Source organism: Pholcus phalangioides, unplaced genomic scaffold, assembly GCF_987345545.1.
Source record: "Pholcus phalangioides strain wild (caught in Gottingen) unplaced genomic scaffold, Ppha-v1.0 ptg000015l_1, whole genome shotgun sequence".
NCBI lineage: Eukaryota > Metazoa > Arthropoda > Arachnida > Araneae > Pholcidae > Pholcus > Pholcus phalangioides.
The window spans coordinates 30457723-30476185 of record NW_028301608.1 but is presented as its reverse complement, the minus strand read 5'-3'; the positions used below and the strand labels follow the sequence as shown (position 1 = coordinate 30476185).

The following is an 18463-nucleotide window of genomic DNA, read 5'->3' as shown; positions in this document are numbered from 1 at the left end:
ATTCGGAAATGTTTCCGGCCCGGGAAATCATGAGTAATTAGCCGGTTTGTGACACATAAAATAATCCTTACCTTTTCTGTGATTTATTTCTTCAGTTTGGAAGATACGGGAGCCCCTCCTGGTGGAGAAATATATATATTAAGTATATATATATTTTTCTTTTCTAGCTGAGATTTTGATCAAAACATATCCGGTTCTCGACGGAAGAGAGAAGTGGGGGGAATGGATCCCTTGGGTAGGGTCTGTTGAATTGACAGTTGCACTTCTTTTTTTTCCTCCCCCCCGGAGGAAATCGTTAACACACAATTCAATTATTGACCGCGAACGAACAGCACTCACGACGTCCAACAATAAAAGCACCAACAATTACAAAAAAAAAATAAGAGAAAAACAAAACAAAAATGAATTGTGAAAAGAGCCCGTAAAATTATTGACACGGCACAACGTACGTTGATGATGCGACGCAAGTGCAATCTGACGTCATGTCATCACAACAACAACAACAATGCAAGCAAGCGAGGGACGCGCTGCGGCCTCCTCCTTCTTCTTTTGCCGGTTTCTGGCTGCTCATTTAAAATGAAGCCCCTTCCAAAAGCTGATGCAGGATGCACAGTCTCTCTCTCTCTCTCTCTCACAACATCTTTCGGGAACAGTGGCGCCATCTAGTGAAGTTGAGACAAACAAATTAACTCTTCATAAACTGCTGTTGCTTTCGGGATACTCGATACTGCCTAAAAACAGAGGTGTCTTCAATCTTTTTTCTAGTCGCGAACGCTGCTTGTACCCATCATGAAAAGAAGGCAAGTTTGACATATGAACAGGGCTGTCTTAAAGAGCATAATGGACCCCAGCCCAAATGATTTTTCTGAGGCCCTACCCATGGCTCCCACAAGGGATGGGCTGACAAAGCTCCAGCCCTGGGGCCCGGGAGAATTTTAATCATTTTTTTGTTTTTTCACGCTATAAATTCATCATAAAAGGGGCCCGTAAAAGATCCCAGCCTAGGGGCCCTGCTTCAGGATAGGGGGGCCGTGGCCCTACCTGGCAAAGTCTTGAAAATTTCAACCAGATTTCCTTTTTGTGAGGCTCCTTCTCTTGAGGCCATGGGCGGAGATACGGGGGGGGGGCAGCGTCAAAAGTGGTGTGGGCAGATCTAATGCACTGTTTCTTAACCTTTTTTTGCCCGTGGCCCCCTATGAACCACATTTTTTTCTCTTGGCTCCCGTGTCTTACCCAGAGTCTTCGACCCTCATCTAGAAGTAAGATCCTTTATACGTATTAGATTTTTTCATTGAATTTATACTGAACGAAAATTTTGCAATCACTCCGAATCACTGGGTTAGAATTTATTGAGCTCCCCGCTAGTCCGAGTTCTATTCAGGGCCGTCTCAACATCATGGGCCCCCTAGCTAAAATGATGCTATGGTAGTCCCACACTTAGGTGGAAATAAACAACCTACATATTCCTACTTATTTTCAAAATTAATATTGTACTATACAAAATATCATGATGTGGGGTGACTTATGGACCTGAGACCCACGGGCATGACCCCTTCACAAGAGTGGGACTGACAGAGCTGCAGCCTGGGGGGCCTGATATGGTTTGCATCATTTTTTGTTTTTTCACACTATAATTTTAATCTAGAGGGGCCTTGCGAAAAAACCCCATCCTAGGGAACCTGCTGCAGAATGTAGGCGGTGAGTCCCGGGTGGGTCCATGCCATAAAATGCCCTGGGTTTTATGGGTAGTTTTGTTGGATTCTGTATAAGTGTCCAGTCACTAATATAAAAGCTTTATTTCTTCACATCTTAATTTTTCTTCTCAGCTCTGCGCAACCCTCCAAACCACCTGCCATGGCCTCTTTCTCAATTTTCTTCTGTGGCCCCCTTGAAGTATCCCAGTAGCACCAGGAGGCCATATGGCCTCGGGTTGAGAACCAATGATCTAATGTATATGTGTGTATATGAATTGACATCATCATCATCATCGTGCCTCCCCAGACTTCCAAGTCTATCTCCGCCTATGCTTGAAGCCTCCGGGCTATTCCTAGGTGGGCCCATACGTTAGAACGGCACTGCATGTGAATGCATGAAATCAGGGTGATTTCAATCCCTGAATGCAATTTGTGCAAAGCATGAAATTACAATATCGATCAAGTTTTCGCGAGCACAAAATCGGAAACGAGCATCGAGCACTCTGGGTGCTTCACGGGGCACCGTGGTGCTCGCGAGCAACGGTTTGGAGATGCCTGGCCTAAAATGTTGTGGAAGGACAGGCCGGATTAAAGAAATGTCGGATAGCTAGGGACGGGCTTAAGTATTTTGCATATCCAGTACAAAAACAGCTTTGTGGCCCTCTAAAACAGCTTCTGTCAATACCGTAGGCCAGAGGGTTCAATGTCTGAACTTCAGGTCTTAGATGTCTCACACACACACATAATTTTGGATCTCAGATGTCTAAATTTTAGATCTTGGGTTTCTGAATTTCAAGTCTTCGGCAATATTTCAAGCTATTGCTTTGTTCAGTCAAAATGTGAATTAAAGTCATTTTTAAAAGTCTGTGTGCGGCCGCTAAATTTTATCCATAATCAGGTAATCTAGCATTTAGCAATGAAGTTCAGCATTTAGCAATAGAGTTCGACAGGTTCATTTCCCTGCTTGCAAAAAGTGAATGATTTTCTCACGAAAGAAGATCAAAGAAGACAGAGACAGTCAAAAATCACTGCAGTTTTTGACAGAAAGAATCTTGTGTAGATTTTATTTATAATTCTTTCATATTTATACGGGATGGGTGATCAAATGGGTGATCTTCAGAGTTTGCAAGCATGTGAGTGACCAGAAGAATGACCTAGAGAATTTCCAAGCATATAAGTGACTAAAACAGTGTGCAAGCATGTTAACGACCAAAAGAGTGACCTGGAGAGTGAGAATGCGGAGACCGAAAGAGTGACCTAGAGTAAAGTGACCAACCAAAACAGTGTGCAAGCATGTGAATGGCCAAAAGAGTGATTTAGAGAGAGACGGACCAGCTCGGTGAGAGACCAAAATATTAACTGGAGAGTGTGAGCACGGGCGAGACCTAGAGAATGGAATGTGTAAGCATGGGAGTGACCAAAAAGTGTGACTAAAAAAAGCAAGCTACTTGTGACCATGAAAAATAGTGACCAAGAAGTTGTGGAAACATGTAAGGAACAATATACTTTCATATTTAATTATGTATGCATCCGTTTCCAGGCGTATGGAGCCTACATCTAATTTTTCTGTGGTTCCCAACTTCAAGGCGCAAATGCGAGCCGATCTCCCCGTTAAAAAGTCTCGCCACAGAGAGCAACAGTTGTTGACCAAGGATAAATCGTTCAATCATAACACTTCACTCATAGTTAGAAAAACTGGTGGCAGATGGCAGCACTACACATAACAAGCATTACAGAGAAACAAAAAACTTCACGTCAGGTTTCACTACACGTACACGCACATTCCCGCATGTACCGATTCGTTGGGGGTTCCGTTGGTTTTCCGTGGTTCCTAACTTCTAGGCGCGAATGCGAGCCGATATCCTCTTTAAAAAGTCTCGTCACAGAGAGCAACATGCCTCTACAGAGATACAATTATTCAATCATTGCACTTCACTCGTAGTTAGAAAAAGTTATGGGAGATGGCAGCGCTACATATAACAAACATTACACAGTAACAAACTTCACATCAGATTCCCAACACGTACACGCACATTGAATGTAGATGAGATGCATGTGTGGTTTAGTAGTAGTCGTATTTTTCACCAGAAATCCGTAGGTCCGTGGAATCATTTGCATTTACTGTTATTGCATGAAAGAAACTTTCAATTCCAACTCCTCCTATGGGTTATCGTTATATTGAGAGGTAGAATTATCAACAGCGCTCTCAAAATTATGCTGTTTTTGGCATCTCTTCTAAATAGGCGTTGATAGCACCCTCATAAAACACGTTTACAGTGAAACCTCACTACAACGATACTCGATATAGCGATAAATCCGCCTACAATGATATTTTTTCAAATCTTGTTTGGAACTGTAACTGTCTATAGTCTAATGCAGAGGTTTCTAACGTACAGTTTCTCGCATAACCCTTGATGGTTATATTATTCAGCGGAACCCTTGTAAATAATGAGACTGTTCAGCAGAGCTTAAATAAATTTTTGAATATTTATCCAAAAAAAAAGTTTGTCCCTACTGCCGTCTCAACAGCATCATAGGCCCAGGGCAAAATGAAAGAGGACTTTAGACACCACCTCTTAATCAGGGCGTACGCAGGATCCACCTTTTAAGGGGGCACAAAAGACTTGCGGGTACAAAAATTGTCTTCCCAAGAAATTTTGAGTTACCACCCTTCAAAAAGCATTAAAATTAACATAAATTGGTTAAAATAGCACATTAAAGGTATGTTTCTTTCGATATTTTAATTTTTTTAACAGACATATTGAACTTTTTTTTAGTTTTTGGTCGGCTTGAGAGGGCGTACGGTCTCTCTAACACCCCCCCCCCCCAACTCATGCGTAGGGGTCTCTGCTCTTAATATACATATTTATTGTGTCAGATCTTATCGTTGAACCCCTCCCCTATTCAGCTGAGGTCCCAGCATGGGCCCCTGCAAGTGGGTGGGACTGGCAGCGCTCCGTCCCGGGGCTCCAGGAGGTGGGAGGCATGATGAGCACAGAGGTGCTCGTGGGAAAGGAAAAATTTTAATACCGATGAAATGTGCCTCTAACTCTGTTTTCTTTCGGATGAGGGCACATTATCTTTTATTTCATTTTCACTGACCTGTTTCTATGTGCATAGAATTTCGATATCTGTGCAGATTGACAAAATAACATGCTATCTTATACACATAGGGAATTTTATTTTGCGCAGCAGAAACCTCTGAGTACACAGAAGTACCCTCGTTCTTAGTCATTCCCAGACTTTAAACGTCCATATTTTGCAAACTTATTAACCACGAAAAAATGGTGCCTGTCTTAGTTACGTTTGTCCATAACCACCAAAGGGGTAAAAATAAAATTTTATCAGCCAAAATATCCCTTTTAGAAAATAACTATACAGTACAGGATGTGTTATATTGAGAAACACATCACTAAACTGGAACCCCTTCTGCCACCTATCAAATAAAAAACACAACTACTTTCATTATTCGATTTGGAAGTGGGTGACCGGTTTTTGACTGCTGAGCCGCATGAAGAAAAACAATGTAATATAATATTAGTAAATATTTTATGAGCAATAATATTATTTAAATTGTTAAGTGTGCTTCGAAATTTCAACAGTTGATGTTTGCGTACAGTAAAATAACGTTAGTAACATTCGCAAATGTTATGTTTTATGCGATTATAATCGAAAAGCGTGTAAAACCGGAATGTGTGAAAATTCGTTTTGATTTTATACTTTTTCCGATTGTAATCACCACGAGACCAGACCAGACCAGAATTGAACTTTAAGCCGATTCCCAGCCCGCGAGGGCCAACTGCCGGCATAAAAACTGGCCAAGAAGGCCTGTGAAGAAGAAAATGTGTACATGTTTGTAGATAGATATGTGTTTGCATGAATGTGTAGTGTATGTAAAAAGAACTGGTCAAATTGGTGAAAAGTCATGATCTGGCTATAAGCAGGCAAATGTCATCACAGTTCACAGAAGCAGGCAAATGTCATCACAGAAGCAGGTCACACAATCTGCAGCTAGCAACATATATTCGAAGTGGAATGGGGAAAAAACATCACATGGGAGTCGTGACGCAAAAACCCCAGCTGTAACATCAAAAATGCAATATAGGTAATAAAGTTCTGTTTCAACTCAGTGCATCAGAAATTAATGGGGATTTACTATTGACAAATTTTATGTAAGCAAAACAATCCAAAGTTCAAAAAGAGTCTTCTCGCTCTTTTTTTTTTTTACACCTTTTTCAAATGTACATCATATGCAGGTCAAGTTCAATTGGGAAATATATGTGTATATACAAAATTCAATAATCACCACGAGAATATGCTGCAAGTGTTACTAACGTGCTTTTGATTTATACAAACATGAACTGTTAAAGTTTTGTAGCAAACTTGATAATTCAATTTATATTATTGCTTAGAAAATATTTATTAATATCAAGATACGTATCCATTGTTTTATATATATATATATATGCGGGACATCATTCTTTACTAATTTTTATTAAAGGACCGTTAACAGTTGTGTTTTTTATTCGATAGGTGGCAGGAGGGGTTCTAGTTCAATGATGTTTCTCCATGTAATACATTCTGTACTCTATAGTTGTTTTCTGAAAGGGATATTTTGGCTGATAAAATTTTCTTTTTACCCATTTTTTTTTTTTTTTTTTTTGGTTATGGATGAAAGTAACAAAGAAAGGCAATATTTTTTCATGGTTAATAAATGGTTTACAAATTTTGGACGTTTAGAGTCTGAGAATGACTAAGAATGAGAGTACTTCCATGTACATAGTTTCTGCTGCGCAGAAAAAAATTCCCTGTATTGTATGTGAAGTAGTATGATATATTTTTCATTCCGTACAGACATCGAAATTCTGTGCGCAGAGAATTTCACCTGCACAGACAAGCAGGTGAAATTAAATAGAATGTGCCACAATCTGGAAGATGAAAATGATCCTTGATACCACCGAAATAAACATTTTTATTCGTGTCAGCAGGATTTCTTGCCTCTTTTTTCCACGAAATTCGACCAACTAACAAGGGTCACATAAATTTAGGCCCTCCGATGAGTGCTTTGCTTCCCCCCCCCCTAACCCTCCGGATGCGGGTTCATCGCTTTATGGCCTGTTGGCTTTACAAATTTTGCCGCCATTTATTCACCCCTTTTCTAGTCTAATTTTCTCAACTATTGATTCCTCAAAATTACCCACCTCGGACTATAGCCTGCATAGCTCCCCCCCCCCCCCCATACTGTAATATGTCTTTGTGTCACTATCTTTCAGTGGCTCATATGCTTTCACACACACTGGGTCGCTGTTTTCGTCCCTTGCTCACCAGGTCATTCTTATGGACACTCACATACTTGAACACTGTTTTGATCACTCACATGTTTTCACATTCTCTAGGTCGTCAAAGTGGTCTGGATTTTTTTTAAACATGACCCTATCTCGTTAAAATTCAAAACAAAGAACAGCTTTGCGAATATCAGCGCATAAAAAGAAAGTTTTCTTCTTTGAAAGCTCTCCAGGATCCCGAATTTTTTTAAAGATTCCCTGGCGTTTGATCATGCGGAACCCCAAAGAAACTGTCACGGAATCGCAGGATTCCGCGGAACACCAGTTTGGCAACAAATTTGGATGATCTATATCAGAAGTATCAGTGATAAAACTAGTTCTCTTGCTTGTATTTCGGAAATAGAAGAAGGAAAATGTTTCCCTTTCGTCCTTCCCCTCTCTTCTTTCTCATTCACCAGTATTTCGACAGAATGTATACAATTGTTTCTTTCCTTGTTTTTCGCTCTCATTTATATATAGAGATGCATTACAATTTATAATTGGAAAGGAAAAACAGGAGTATAGAAAGATAGAAAAAACAACACAACTCGTTCAATAAGGGGTTATAACGAAATTTCGCGATGATAAGAAAAGACATAAGGGATACAGAGGATAGCTGGAATGAGTAAGTTTTTTCCACTAGTGTTTGGACGAGATATTTCACCAGTGATCGTGACGGGGTTAAAAATGTACTACCACTTGACCACACATGCAACTAGTAAACATTCCTTTCGGGAATTTCTAACGAACTGGTACATGCCGCAACGTATTGTGCGTGTTGTATATGCGTGGTCCTAACGAAATTAATGTTAGAGTTATGCTTGTTTCGTGTTACACTGGTGCTGCCACCTGCCTTTGATATTTTGAAGCAAGAGCGGCAGATGCTTGAATTTTCACATTATTTATAAGTATCGTGTGGAAGGTCTGCCTTTTCTCTGCAATTAAAATGCACCCGTAGTTGTCCAAATTACAAATTTGTTCACAGGAGGGCATAAAAATGGTAATTGCTAAAAAAAATTGTTTTACATCGTTTATTTGTGCTCAAAAAGATCATTCATAAAGTGATAAGTCTTACGTTTCGGGTCTTTTTTTTTTCAAGGCCCGGCATTTCGACAACGGGCCTCTGTCAGGGTGAAGGCTTTCCCGACTTTCGCTCGTTGGCGACGAGAGAAAATGCGCTGAAGAAGCGAACTACAAAGATCTCCTTGTAAAATGATTTTTTTCTCCCTTCCTTCGTGTAATAACACTGCAACCAAATGATATAAAATCTTATTTATCGTACTTTTATCTTGAGCAACGTCACACACACACACACACTTCACCCGGCACAGCGGCGAAAAACGTTTCCAGCTCAGCCATAATCTCTAATACATACCGAGATTCCCGCAGTTTAGTCTATTTAGTGATATTATTATTATCTGGTATCTCATTAGGGAAAGCAGACCTTTTTCCCGACTACGGAAAGGACAGCGGGTATCTCTTCCGTTTCCTGTGCCCTTATTTATCATTATTTTTATTTTCCGTTATGCATCTAGTGAATTGATTTCTTTTTTTTTATAGTACTGTAGACGTAGGTCTGGTTCTGGATATTGGTGTATTGACCTCCTCGGCGTACGGTGCGTGTGTTTCTCAATCCGGACACATAATGTCCAATAATTCTGCATTGAAGCGATCCGAAAAGCGCCAAACAACAGAAAGGTGAGAAACTGCTGTATTAAAACTTTTATGAATCAAATAAATATATTTTATAATATTATTGTATTGAAAGACCATTGGTAAGTGTTATAGCAGATATAGCCTATAACTGTACAAAAATTTACATGACTTTTAGCACTATTCCGACTCTCCGATAGGTAACAAATAAATGTAATTTCTATTCCGTAATATTATCAGTAGGGTTCCGATGGGTCTACCAACCGATTTCGCAGTCAGAGGGGGGGGGGGGGGGGACCTCCAGGTACCCCACCCCAAAATGTTGGAAAATGACTGATATACGTAAATGGAATCACAATATCGGTATTTATATATCCATATTTTTCTTTAAATACTACTTCATAATCGTGCATGCATCTCGTAAATATTCCTCTGGAGCAACGGTTCTCAACCTTTTTGACCCACGGAGCCCTTTCCAGAATGTAATTTCTATGGCGGAGCCCGGAGGCCTATTTTTTATTTATTCATCAAAGTTTCTGACTTATTTATATTATTCAAAAATATTAATAAATATTTTTTTCCAATTTACTGGTTTCTTTTTATTTTCCTCGAGCGGCCGCGGAGCACCAGTTGAGAACCGTTGCTCTGAAGAGTTTCTAATAAATTGGTATACGCAGAGAACGTGTTGTTACATGTGTAAATGCGTGGTCCTGCCTGCTCTCTGTGGAGAGATCTTTAACTACTACACTATGCTGCTAAAATACTACTACACTAAAAAACAGGATTTGATATGAATCACAGTTAACTCTTAATTGTCCAATTTTTTTTTCGAGTTGGTCATTTTTTTCATAGTTAATGGCACGTATATAAATCCGGAAATATCATTCAAAAAAATCTATTTATATAGGGCCTCGTTGGTAGTGCAAAGAGTCAAAAATTGCACATAAAATAAATGTATTAAAGTAATATTAGTTTCAAATAAAACTATCTTCTTTGCGATTCAGACTAGAGTAAGAAAAAAATTCTTGCTGCAAACTTGACGATAAAATAAAAAGAAATGCAAACAAAACAGTCTGACAAATTAGCGAAATCACAGCCTTACATACTTTGCAACAAACAAAGCACTGTTGTCATTAATTGGGTCATCTACCAGCCAATTCAAATTATAAAATGGATAAAAATATGACCTCACCTTATGCGCAAAGACGATTCTGAATTTTTGTCTTCAAACTAACTGCAGTAATGAACGTTTAAAGAACCCTTTGCACATACGCAAAGCTACGCATTTAAGGGTTAAACCTCTCTAGTAGGGCCACCCTTCGTCCGTCAAAGAAACTGGCCCTTCGGAAATGTGAGCCTCCTTTAATTGAAGTCATTTAATGTGTTTGAGAAAAAATTCAGAATCAAAAAAGAAAAAAAATTGACCAGCAGCTGAGTTGGATTCCTTTCTCGTTCCTCGGATGTGCATCATTCATCCACAGCTCGATAACTTTGCGGAGAGTGATAGAAATTTCACATACACACGGTTGTCACTCTTCTTGAAATGGCATGACGCTAATGAAATAGAACTCGTCTCTTTTCATTTTCTCACACAGAAGCAGCTGCTACTATACAAACCTCTACAGTTGAATGTACGATGCGTAGCTATCCTGTGTTCCAAAAAGAAATCCCTATGTAATAAAGAACAATATCTGTCATCCTAACATTTTCTTAATGCTGTAAGAGAACATTTTTCGTTGTTTTCAACGTAAGGAGTTTGTGTTGATGTTTTTTTTCTCTACTCACATAGAAATGATATTATTTGAAGAGACAAGTCATGGGAAACTCATCGAGCCGTTCTGAAATCACAAAAAAAGAATTGTACGATTATATGGTAAGTGCTCTATTTATGTAAAAAAAAAAATACAATTAAAGAGCTATCGATTTTTTAATGATCAGCTAACTTGAAAATGGATAGAACTTGAAATAGATGAAATTTCTATTTTTTCAAGTTTTTTACCATTCATTTGTAATCATTACTGTTGGAGCCGGGATTGCTCGAGCACCCACAGTATTCACCACCGGTCTGAACACCAGAATTCATTCAGAAATCATATAGATATTTGCCATATAGAATCAAGCCAATCACCCACGGTTACGTAAAACTCCAGAAATCTCTGTGTTATCTGAATATACAAATAGTTTGTGTTCTTTTTCCGATTATGGAAATACGAAATACTGTAGTTTTTTAACAATAATGAAATATTTAATTTGAATGATTCAATGAAATTTATTTAAGTTCCATTCCCGTTTGGAGTAATGAAACAAAGAAAACTTTCTTTTTTACTTAATATGTTAAAATTTTGTAAAAGATTTGATAACAAATGAATAAAATGATATCAATAGTGCGCGATTCGCGCCGAGAATGGTGTTTACACGATGTCACTGCGTATTCTTCGAAAGTAAATCAGTCTAAATTCATACGACGATAGTTACGGTGACCTCGCACATGGGCTCCATATCATTGAAGACTTTCGTTATTTCTGAAATTTTTCAATTCTGAAATTATTTATTCGCTTTTAATCCGGAATTTTCATTAATTATTATTTAGTGTGAGTACATTTTTGTGCAGGTATTTTTAAGCGTTTCTATACATTCAGTATGACCACTTGGATGCCTACTTCCATTCTTAAGAATACAGTCAAACCTCTCTTTTTAGTAAACTCTATTTCTCGAAAAAACCTTTATGGTGAAAAATAAAAAAATCCTTGCATTTAACTGTTCTAAATCAATGCATTTTAACCTCTCTGTCCCGAAATAATGTTCGAAAATCTCGCTATCTCGAAGGCCAAGCCCAATGATAGTAAAAAGAAAACACGGAAATTGCTTTTCTTTCGCGTAAATCTGGCTTTTCTCCGTGGTTAAATGAAACTGATAAGAAAGGATTATTCGTATTATATTCGCCCATTGTGTGCTGATGGATCTTGTCGCTATGGATCAATCATAGGCGGATACTATGATTGACGTGGACGCAATGAACAGGTGGACGTAATGTGCATGCTTTATTCAGCATGACAAAAAATCAGCCAACAGACAATTCGAAACTGCTTTAAGAAAGAAAGCTGCGAGGTTTGGAACCCAGTTATCTAGGTGATGAAGGATCAGATCTGGTGGTTCGCTCAAATTTCAACGAACCTCAGAACAATGTTTAAGATGGAATTTCAGAACATCACTAAAAAGCACTGGAAGCTAGAAATTTCATTTCCCGATTTTGTGGAAATGGAAATTTCACTACGAACTTGGAGCACCTTGACTGATACCGAAATTATTGCTGAAAACAATTATAATAATATTTATAGACGACTCTGGTGACGAAAATACTGCAGAAGATGCTGCAGAGGAATTAGAAAAAAATTAACAGCGAAATATGCTTGAACACATGCTTTTTTCTAGAGGAAACTGAGCAGATAGGGCCCAAAATATTTACAGCTCTCTTGCTAGCATAGATGAAATTTTGAAGGCTCAAACAGAAAAAATATGCATCAATCCCTATAAAAGTTTACAGGTTATTTCAAATAAGATACGTAAATAAGATTGAATTGAACAAAAAAAAATCGAAAGTATTTCAGTATATTTGCATATAGTGTGATTGAACATTGGTTGTGAAACTTAACCGATAAATTTCTTTAGTATGTAGTAAATGTAGTACGGTATTTTTTAGTTTTTATCAGTCGAATTTTTCGCCCTTTTTGGTGTTTTTTTTCTTTCTAACTAAAAAAAACTCTTTCTCGAAAATTCTCTATCTCGAAATTTTTTTCTATCCCGTCAGTTTCGAGATAGAGAGGTTTGACTGTATATGAAATCTTTACTCTCAAAGGGGGCCTAAACTCCAAACTTATTAAGCCGCATCATTTTTCTTGAATCAATTTTTAAAATTTTCAGACTTTTGATATACCTCTTTACTTCACTCTTAACTAGGAGATTAGAATTGGCAAAATAAAGTGATGCTTTATCATAATAACATTATAATGCTTGAAAATAATGATCAATTATGAAGTCCTGTTTTCATTTTATGCAGGAACTTACTTATCTGACGAAGAGCGAAATTATACAGTAAGTCTTGTTCATACATCAGTGTGATTTAAAAGTTAAACCTTGTTGAAACAGAAATTCGACTATTAAAATTGTCATAAGGAATTTTATAACAGCATAAATATATTTCTTATAATATCTCAATTACAAATACGTTATGTGTTTCAGGTGTAGAAGAATCTAAATTGAGATCACTATAAAAAAACGAAGTTAAAAAAATCTATAAATATACTATGGTTGAAAACAATTATGTCGTTCAAGTGCACATTTTATCACTCTTAAGCAGAGGTGCGCAATCTCCGAGTCCACCACAGAGAAAGAACAAAATAAAATTTATTATCTGTCTACGGAGCAAATGCGGCCCATGAAGATGTTCCTAAAATAAAATATCAGTCTATATACATAAGTGCACCAGTTTGTAGTTTGGAGAAGCCATCACTTACATCTCACGTAAACCAAGAAGGTTGGGCATCTCTGCTCTAAAATATTTTAGTGATCTGGACATTTATTTGCAATTTCGTGAGAGCAAACGGAGGGGAAAAAATGCACAAACGTGTCAAATAAAAAGTTGTTAATGACTAATAAGAGTAATTTATTTTGCAGCGCTTTTTCCAGGTTCAAGGATGTTTCTCCGGATCAACTAAACTTCGATAAGTTAGCTAGGATACCATTTCCAACCATTAAAAGCATCCCGGAATTACAGGTACGTCGCATAGAGTAGTATATATCTGTAGTTTATGGTATGTCGTATCAGCAATTTCTTAGAACAAATGGATCCCACTGAAAATCAATCGTCTCCACGGAACTTACACTTATTAAGCCGGAAAACTTCTTGCATGGGAAGTTTTCCGTTTATATAAAAAATAAAATAGGGGTCTCGAATTAAAACTTATTAAAAACGGAATTGAAATGGATATTTACTGTATTATATGAATATCAAAATTTATTTTTTAAGCTTAGGTGAGAAACAGGGCCGGATTTTAAATCCTGGGAACTACGCAGCCACAGAAGGCACCAACTGAAAGGTGCCAATTTTTTAGGGTCACCTGAAGGAGGGAGATTTTTAGGGTGCCAGTTGAAGAGGAGAGGGGGGGGGCCTACACTTGAAAAACGTCCAGAACCGGCCCGCCCTAGTGAGAAATTACATTTTCAGAAAGCTACAAATAAAATGGTGACATATTCCAGTACTGTATCCATCAGAGATTTCAAACAGAGGCTTGAGAACTTTCAAATTGTTTAAACTACTCACAGAAAGCTATTTCCAAGTCGACTCTTAATTACAGTCATTGTACTTTATATAATTAGCGGAGTGGTTCATCGCGTTCACAGTATGTACGCACTTAGTTAGTTTTTAACGCTAGTTTCTAGCCGCTGTGGTGGTCGAGTGGTTAGTGACGGACTTGCGATGCGAGGATCCGGGTTCGAACCCCACAGTGGTGGTCGGCTGAAGTTGTTTTTCTGTGGTTCCCAACTTCAAGGCGCAAATGCGAGCCGATCTCCCCGTTAAAAAGTCTCGCCACAGAGAGCAACAGTCCTACAACGATAAATCATTCAATCATAACACTTCACTCATAGTTAGAAAAACTGGTGGCAGATGGCAGCACTACACATAACAAGCATTACAGAGAAACAAAAAACTTCATGTCAGGTTTCACTACACGCACATTCCCGCATGTACCGATTCGTTGGGGGTTCCGCGGGCGGGGTGCATGTGTGGTGTAGCAGTAGTAGGTAGGGCCTCCAAAAAAAAAATGGCTTGGTGGGGATCCATGATGTTCTTAAGTCAGCCACCTCGTTGGGCAATTTGCCTGTTGTGGCGTTGTATTTGTATTTCTCATTCACTAATTAAATATATGATTAAACTGGAATAACTTATATATATGTATCGTCTCGAATTCCTTCATCTCCAGTAGTTTTACTAATACGGCATTCGAAAATACCGCTGTCATTTTATTAAATCTCCCCCCCCCCCCCCACACACACACACACACACACTCTGAACTTGGAATTTCTGATAGCGAACTAAGACTTAAAACGTTTTCTCTCGGCCGCTGCACATTCGACTCATCGAGATTTGTCTGTACGTTGATTTAAAAAAATAAGGCAGGGGTAGGGGGGGAGGGGTTGCGAACACATACAGGAAGCTCAAGGGACTCGTGTATAGAATGTGGTAGCTCAGGGAAGCTGCTACAGGAAAAGGTTTGAAAACCCCTGAAGTAGACTTACCTTCAACAAAACAAGAAAGAATGCTTTTTCAGGTCCGTCTGTTGGGAAGGGGAGGGGGGTCAGGAAGGACTTTAAAGAATACAATAGAAATAGACAAAAGAAAAGTGAAACATATATATCTACATATACTGAGTATGTTCTTTACCGCCCCCCCCCCTGGAAAAAGTTGAAATGATGGACCTGTGCGTTTTATATTGCAATTAACAATTTTAATAAAGAGATCTTGCAATTGTTAAATATAAAATATTCCTCACTACCAGTGTCAGGAACGATATCTTATATAACTAGTTTTGATTTCATATTCCATCCAGAGCAATCCATTCGTCGACCGAATCGGTAAAGTATTTTCGTCTGAAGATGACGGCAGTTGGTCATTCGACGATTTCTTGGACATGGTGTCCGTCTTTAACGAGAAAACGCCAGTTAAAAAGAAGGCCGAGTATGCTTTTAGAATTTACGGTAAGTTTAAATTCAATTTGAAATTTATTTCACGCACTGTGGCGTGAGGCACTGAAGTAGAGGCAGTAGCCTCAACTTCAGAAAATGGCCCCCGAGTGGGACGGTTTAGTGAGACAGATAGCTTTTTCTCAGCCCGAGATCTCCGGCTGAGAAAAAGCCACCCTCCAGTGGTGTAGATGGTAACATGCTTGCCCGCTATGCAAGAGGGCCTGGGTTCGAGTCCCGGCGGAGACGTGATGACTTTTCTTCCGAGTTCGCCTCAGCAAAAATATCCGAAAAATAACTGTTTCCTTGAGTTCCAGAATTATTTCTTCCTAGATGGAACACAGCAGAATTCGAGAATTTGTGAAAGAAATTATTGTTACCGTAAGTGCGATCGCACTTCCCCTGAGGGCGGCTCTGTTTCAAAATATGGAACAGGTATTTTTACTAAATATATAAAAGAAATAGATCACCATAGTTGTACAATTTTTTTCAGACTACGACGAAGACGGTTTCCTGTCTCATAATGACTTGAGCAATTTAATAAGAGTTCTCGTGGGATCCAACACATTGAACTCTCGAGAGGTATCCGAGTTGGCCATGAAAATCCTCAAGGAAGCCGACATCGACAACGACGGCATGCTATCCGCGGATGAATTCCAACATTGCCTTACGAATATCCCGCAGTTTTCGAGGTAAGAAAAACATTCGTAAATTCAATGCTTCGAGAGCGATATACAGTGATCTATGTCAGTTAACACATTTGAAAGTTCGATAATTTACAGAATAATAAAAATTGACACACAAAACACTGGAAACGATATGGGGCTTTATTGAAACCTTAAAATCATAATTCCAATAACGGCCAACAGGATGGCGCTTGAGGAGAGATTTTTAATCTATCTTTTATTGAAAAAAATAATCTTCCCTAAATGAGATACATTGCAATGCTAATTTTTGCCTTTGTTATCAGATGAAGCGCCGCCTATTGATAATTTTTGTAATTATTTTTTAAGTACAATAAAACTCCATGTGTCAGTTTTCTTCCCTCCACGTACATCTATAAATTATTTAACTTTCAAATGTTAATTGACTTTTGGATCACCATGGCGTTATGTAACAACACATTTTCGAAAATAATTCGAGAATTTATCGTATATTTCACAATAGGAGCTTTCACGTGATTTTTGAGTTTTCATATTAATTTAAAATGAGTTATATGCCATTTTGTTTTCAATTTTAGAAATCAATTATATCTTTTCATATTTCTAATTGGATATCAAATTAATCTTTATGAAGACAACACGTAAATTTGTTATGCAAAAATGAATCAATATTATAAAATTATTTATATACGGTCCTTTTTTTGCAGTTCTTTTACGCTCAGAATATAGAATTTTTCTTTTTGGTCAAAGAAACTGATGATCAGCCGAGAATTCTGCTACCTCAGATGTAAGGCCACGAACACAAGCCCTGATGATCCACTTATGTCTTGGAAAGTATAAGACAAAATTCTAGAAGTCCTGGTGTTCGTGTGTATAGTTCACCTTTGTAACTAAACAAATAAAAGTGTTTTTTTCTGTCTAAACTGAAGCATAACGACCATAGAAGTCATTTTAAATACTTGGGAGGGGGGGGGGGGTGCTCATCCCAATATAAGTTTGCGCCCTTGATAACGACTATGATTCCGACTATGATTTTTATTCACATCCATATTTTTATGGGGGGATTTCAGCCACCTCACAGGCAATTTGCCTGCTGTGGCATTTGTAGAGATGTAAAATAAATTCTCCAGAATCTTTAGGAGAATATTTCTCTCTGTGAGGACTACCACTATTATAAATAACTTGAGAATATATTCTCCAGTTATTTATAATAGCCGTTTTAGAGAAGATTCTCAAGAATATTTAATGCATATTATAATGAATATTCTTTATAAAAAATAGCTTAAGAATATTCTCATAGAGGAGAATACTAAAGAATATTCTCTGAAAGGCGGTTATTATTTAAATAACATAATGAGAATATTTTCCAGTTATTTTTATAGATGTAAAATTCTCTAATAATCTTTTAAAAGATTCTCGGGAATATTCTTGGAAGAAATTACAATAAATAACTTCACCTTATTTTACTTCGTAATAAATGTCTCAAAAATTAAGAAATATATACATGTTTATAATATGCTACATTTTTATGAATTAATATATATAATAGCAAATATAATGATAAATTGATTGTATTTACATTTGTGAAAGAGGGAGAAGCTGTATTTTGTTATTTTCCTGCAAAAAAAAAAATAAAGGAACAATACAAAAAATATCCCCATTCCCATAGGATTCAGGGCACATGTTCTTCGCACATGACAAATTAGCTAACATGGTACTTCAAAGTACCATCAGTGGCATGAGTGGAGATATGGGGGGGGGGGGGGTTGCTGTTATGTGGTGGAAAGGAACATGTATTGGAATAAGTTTGACAGAAGTTGCATTCTAAAATTGTTGCAAGAGCTTTCAGAACCTTATACATACAGCATAAAGGAATTGTCAACAGAAAGAAGAGGAAAATTAAAGTATGCAGCCCACAATATTAAACTTCTTAAGCAAGAGAGTAAAAACAACATGGTGAATTGAACAACTTGCAAAGAAATGCGAGTGATAAAAAATTTGAGAGTATGTTCATGAAAATGACACACACAGTTCTCTATCTTCTTTAGAATGAAGGTGATAATAAGAATGTTTCTATTTGTGAATTAACATTGGTTTTATATTTTGTTTAGAATTAATTTCTGAAAATTTATCTAATTTTAATCTTTAAAATCTTGAGGTTCCAAAATCTTAATTATAAAAACTTTTGGAGGCTCTCACCATGATCAAGAATATTCTCAGAATATTCTAGAACTAAAACTTGTCATTACGAGGTGATTATGCCAAAAATTGTTGTGTTCAAAATGTTTTAGGCTATAAAAACCAAGTTATATTTAATAATGTAAACATAATTTGTAAAATTAGTTTCCATTACATAAAAGAAAAAAAAGAATATTCTTGATTATTCTCC

General features: G+C 37.5%; 2 protein-coding genes across 4 annotated transcripts in view; one reads left to right on the top strand and one right to left on the bottom strand.

Annotated features, from left to right (window-relative positions):
* cora (erythrocyte membrane protein band 4.1 like coracle) overlaps positions 1–546 on the bottom strand; it is a 57938-nt gene extending 57392 nt beyond the window's left edge. Inside the window, exon 1 of one of the 3 annotated variants that reach the window (XM_089243311.1) lies at positions 72–546. The gene's annotated coding sequence lies outside the window, so the exon portion shown is untranslated. The remainder of the gene's footprint in view (positions 1–71) is intronic. The other 2 variants (XM_089243310.1, XM_089243309.1) reach the window with 2 other exon arrangements.
* A 7783-nt stretch (positions 547–8329) lies between these two features.
* On the top strand, positions 8330–16997 carry LOC149075797 (calcium and integrin-binding protein 1-like). Its single transcript, XM_089243306.1, has 8 exons — positions 8330–8491; positions 8579–8716; positions 10461–10544; positions 12729–12763; positions 13346–13445; positions 15280–15427; positions 15906–16104; positions 16782–16997. Exons 3-8 carry the CDS (start codon positions 10488–10490, stop codon positions 16801–16803), a joined length of 561 nt encoding a protein of 186 aa, XP_089099432.1. The 5' UTR covers positions 8330–8491; positions 8579–8716; positions 10461–10487; the 3' UTR covers positions 16804–16997.
* Positions 16998–18463: the final 1466 nt, after the last annotated feature.

Coding starts and splice junctions, on each gene's coding strand:
- LOC149075797 (XM_089243306.1), top strand. CDS start 10,488: ATGGGAAACTCATCGAGCCGTTCTGAAATCACAAAAAAAGAATTGTAC. Junction 10,545..12,728: donor AAGAATTGTACGATTATATG/GTAAGTGCTCTA, acceptor CATTTTATGCAG/GAACTTACTTATCTGACGAA. Junction 16,105..16,781: donor AATATCCCGCAGTTTTCGAG/GTAAGAAAAACA, acceptor CTTTTTTTGCAG/TTCTTTTACGCTCAGAATAT.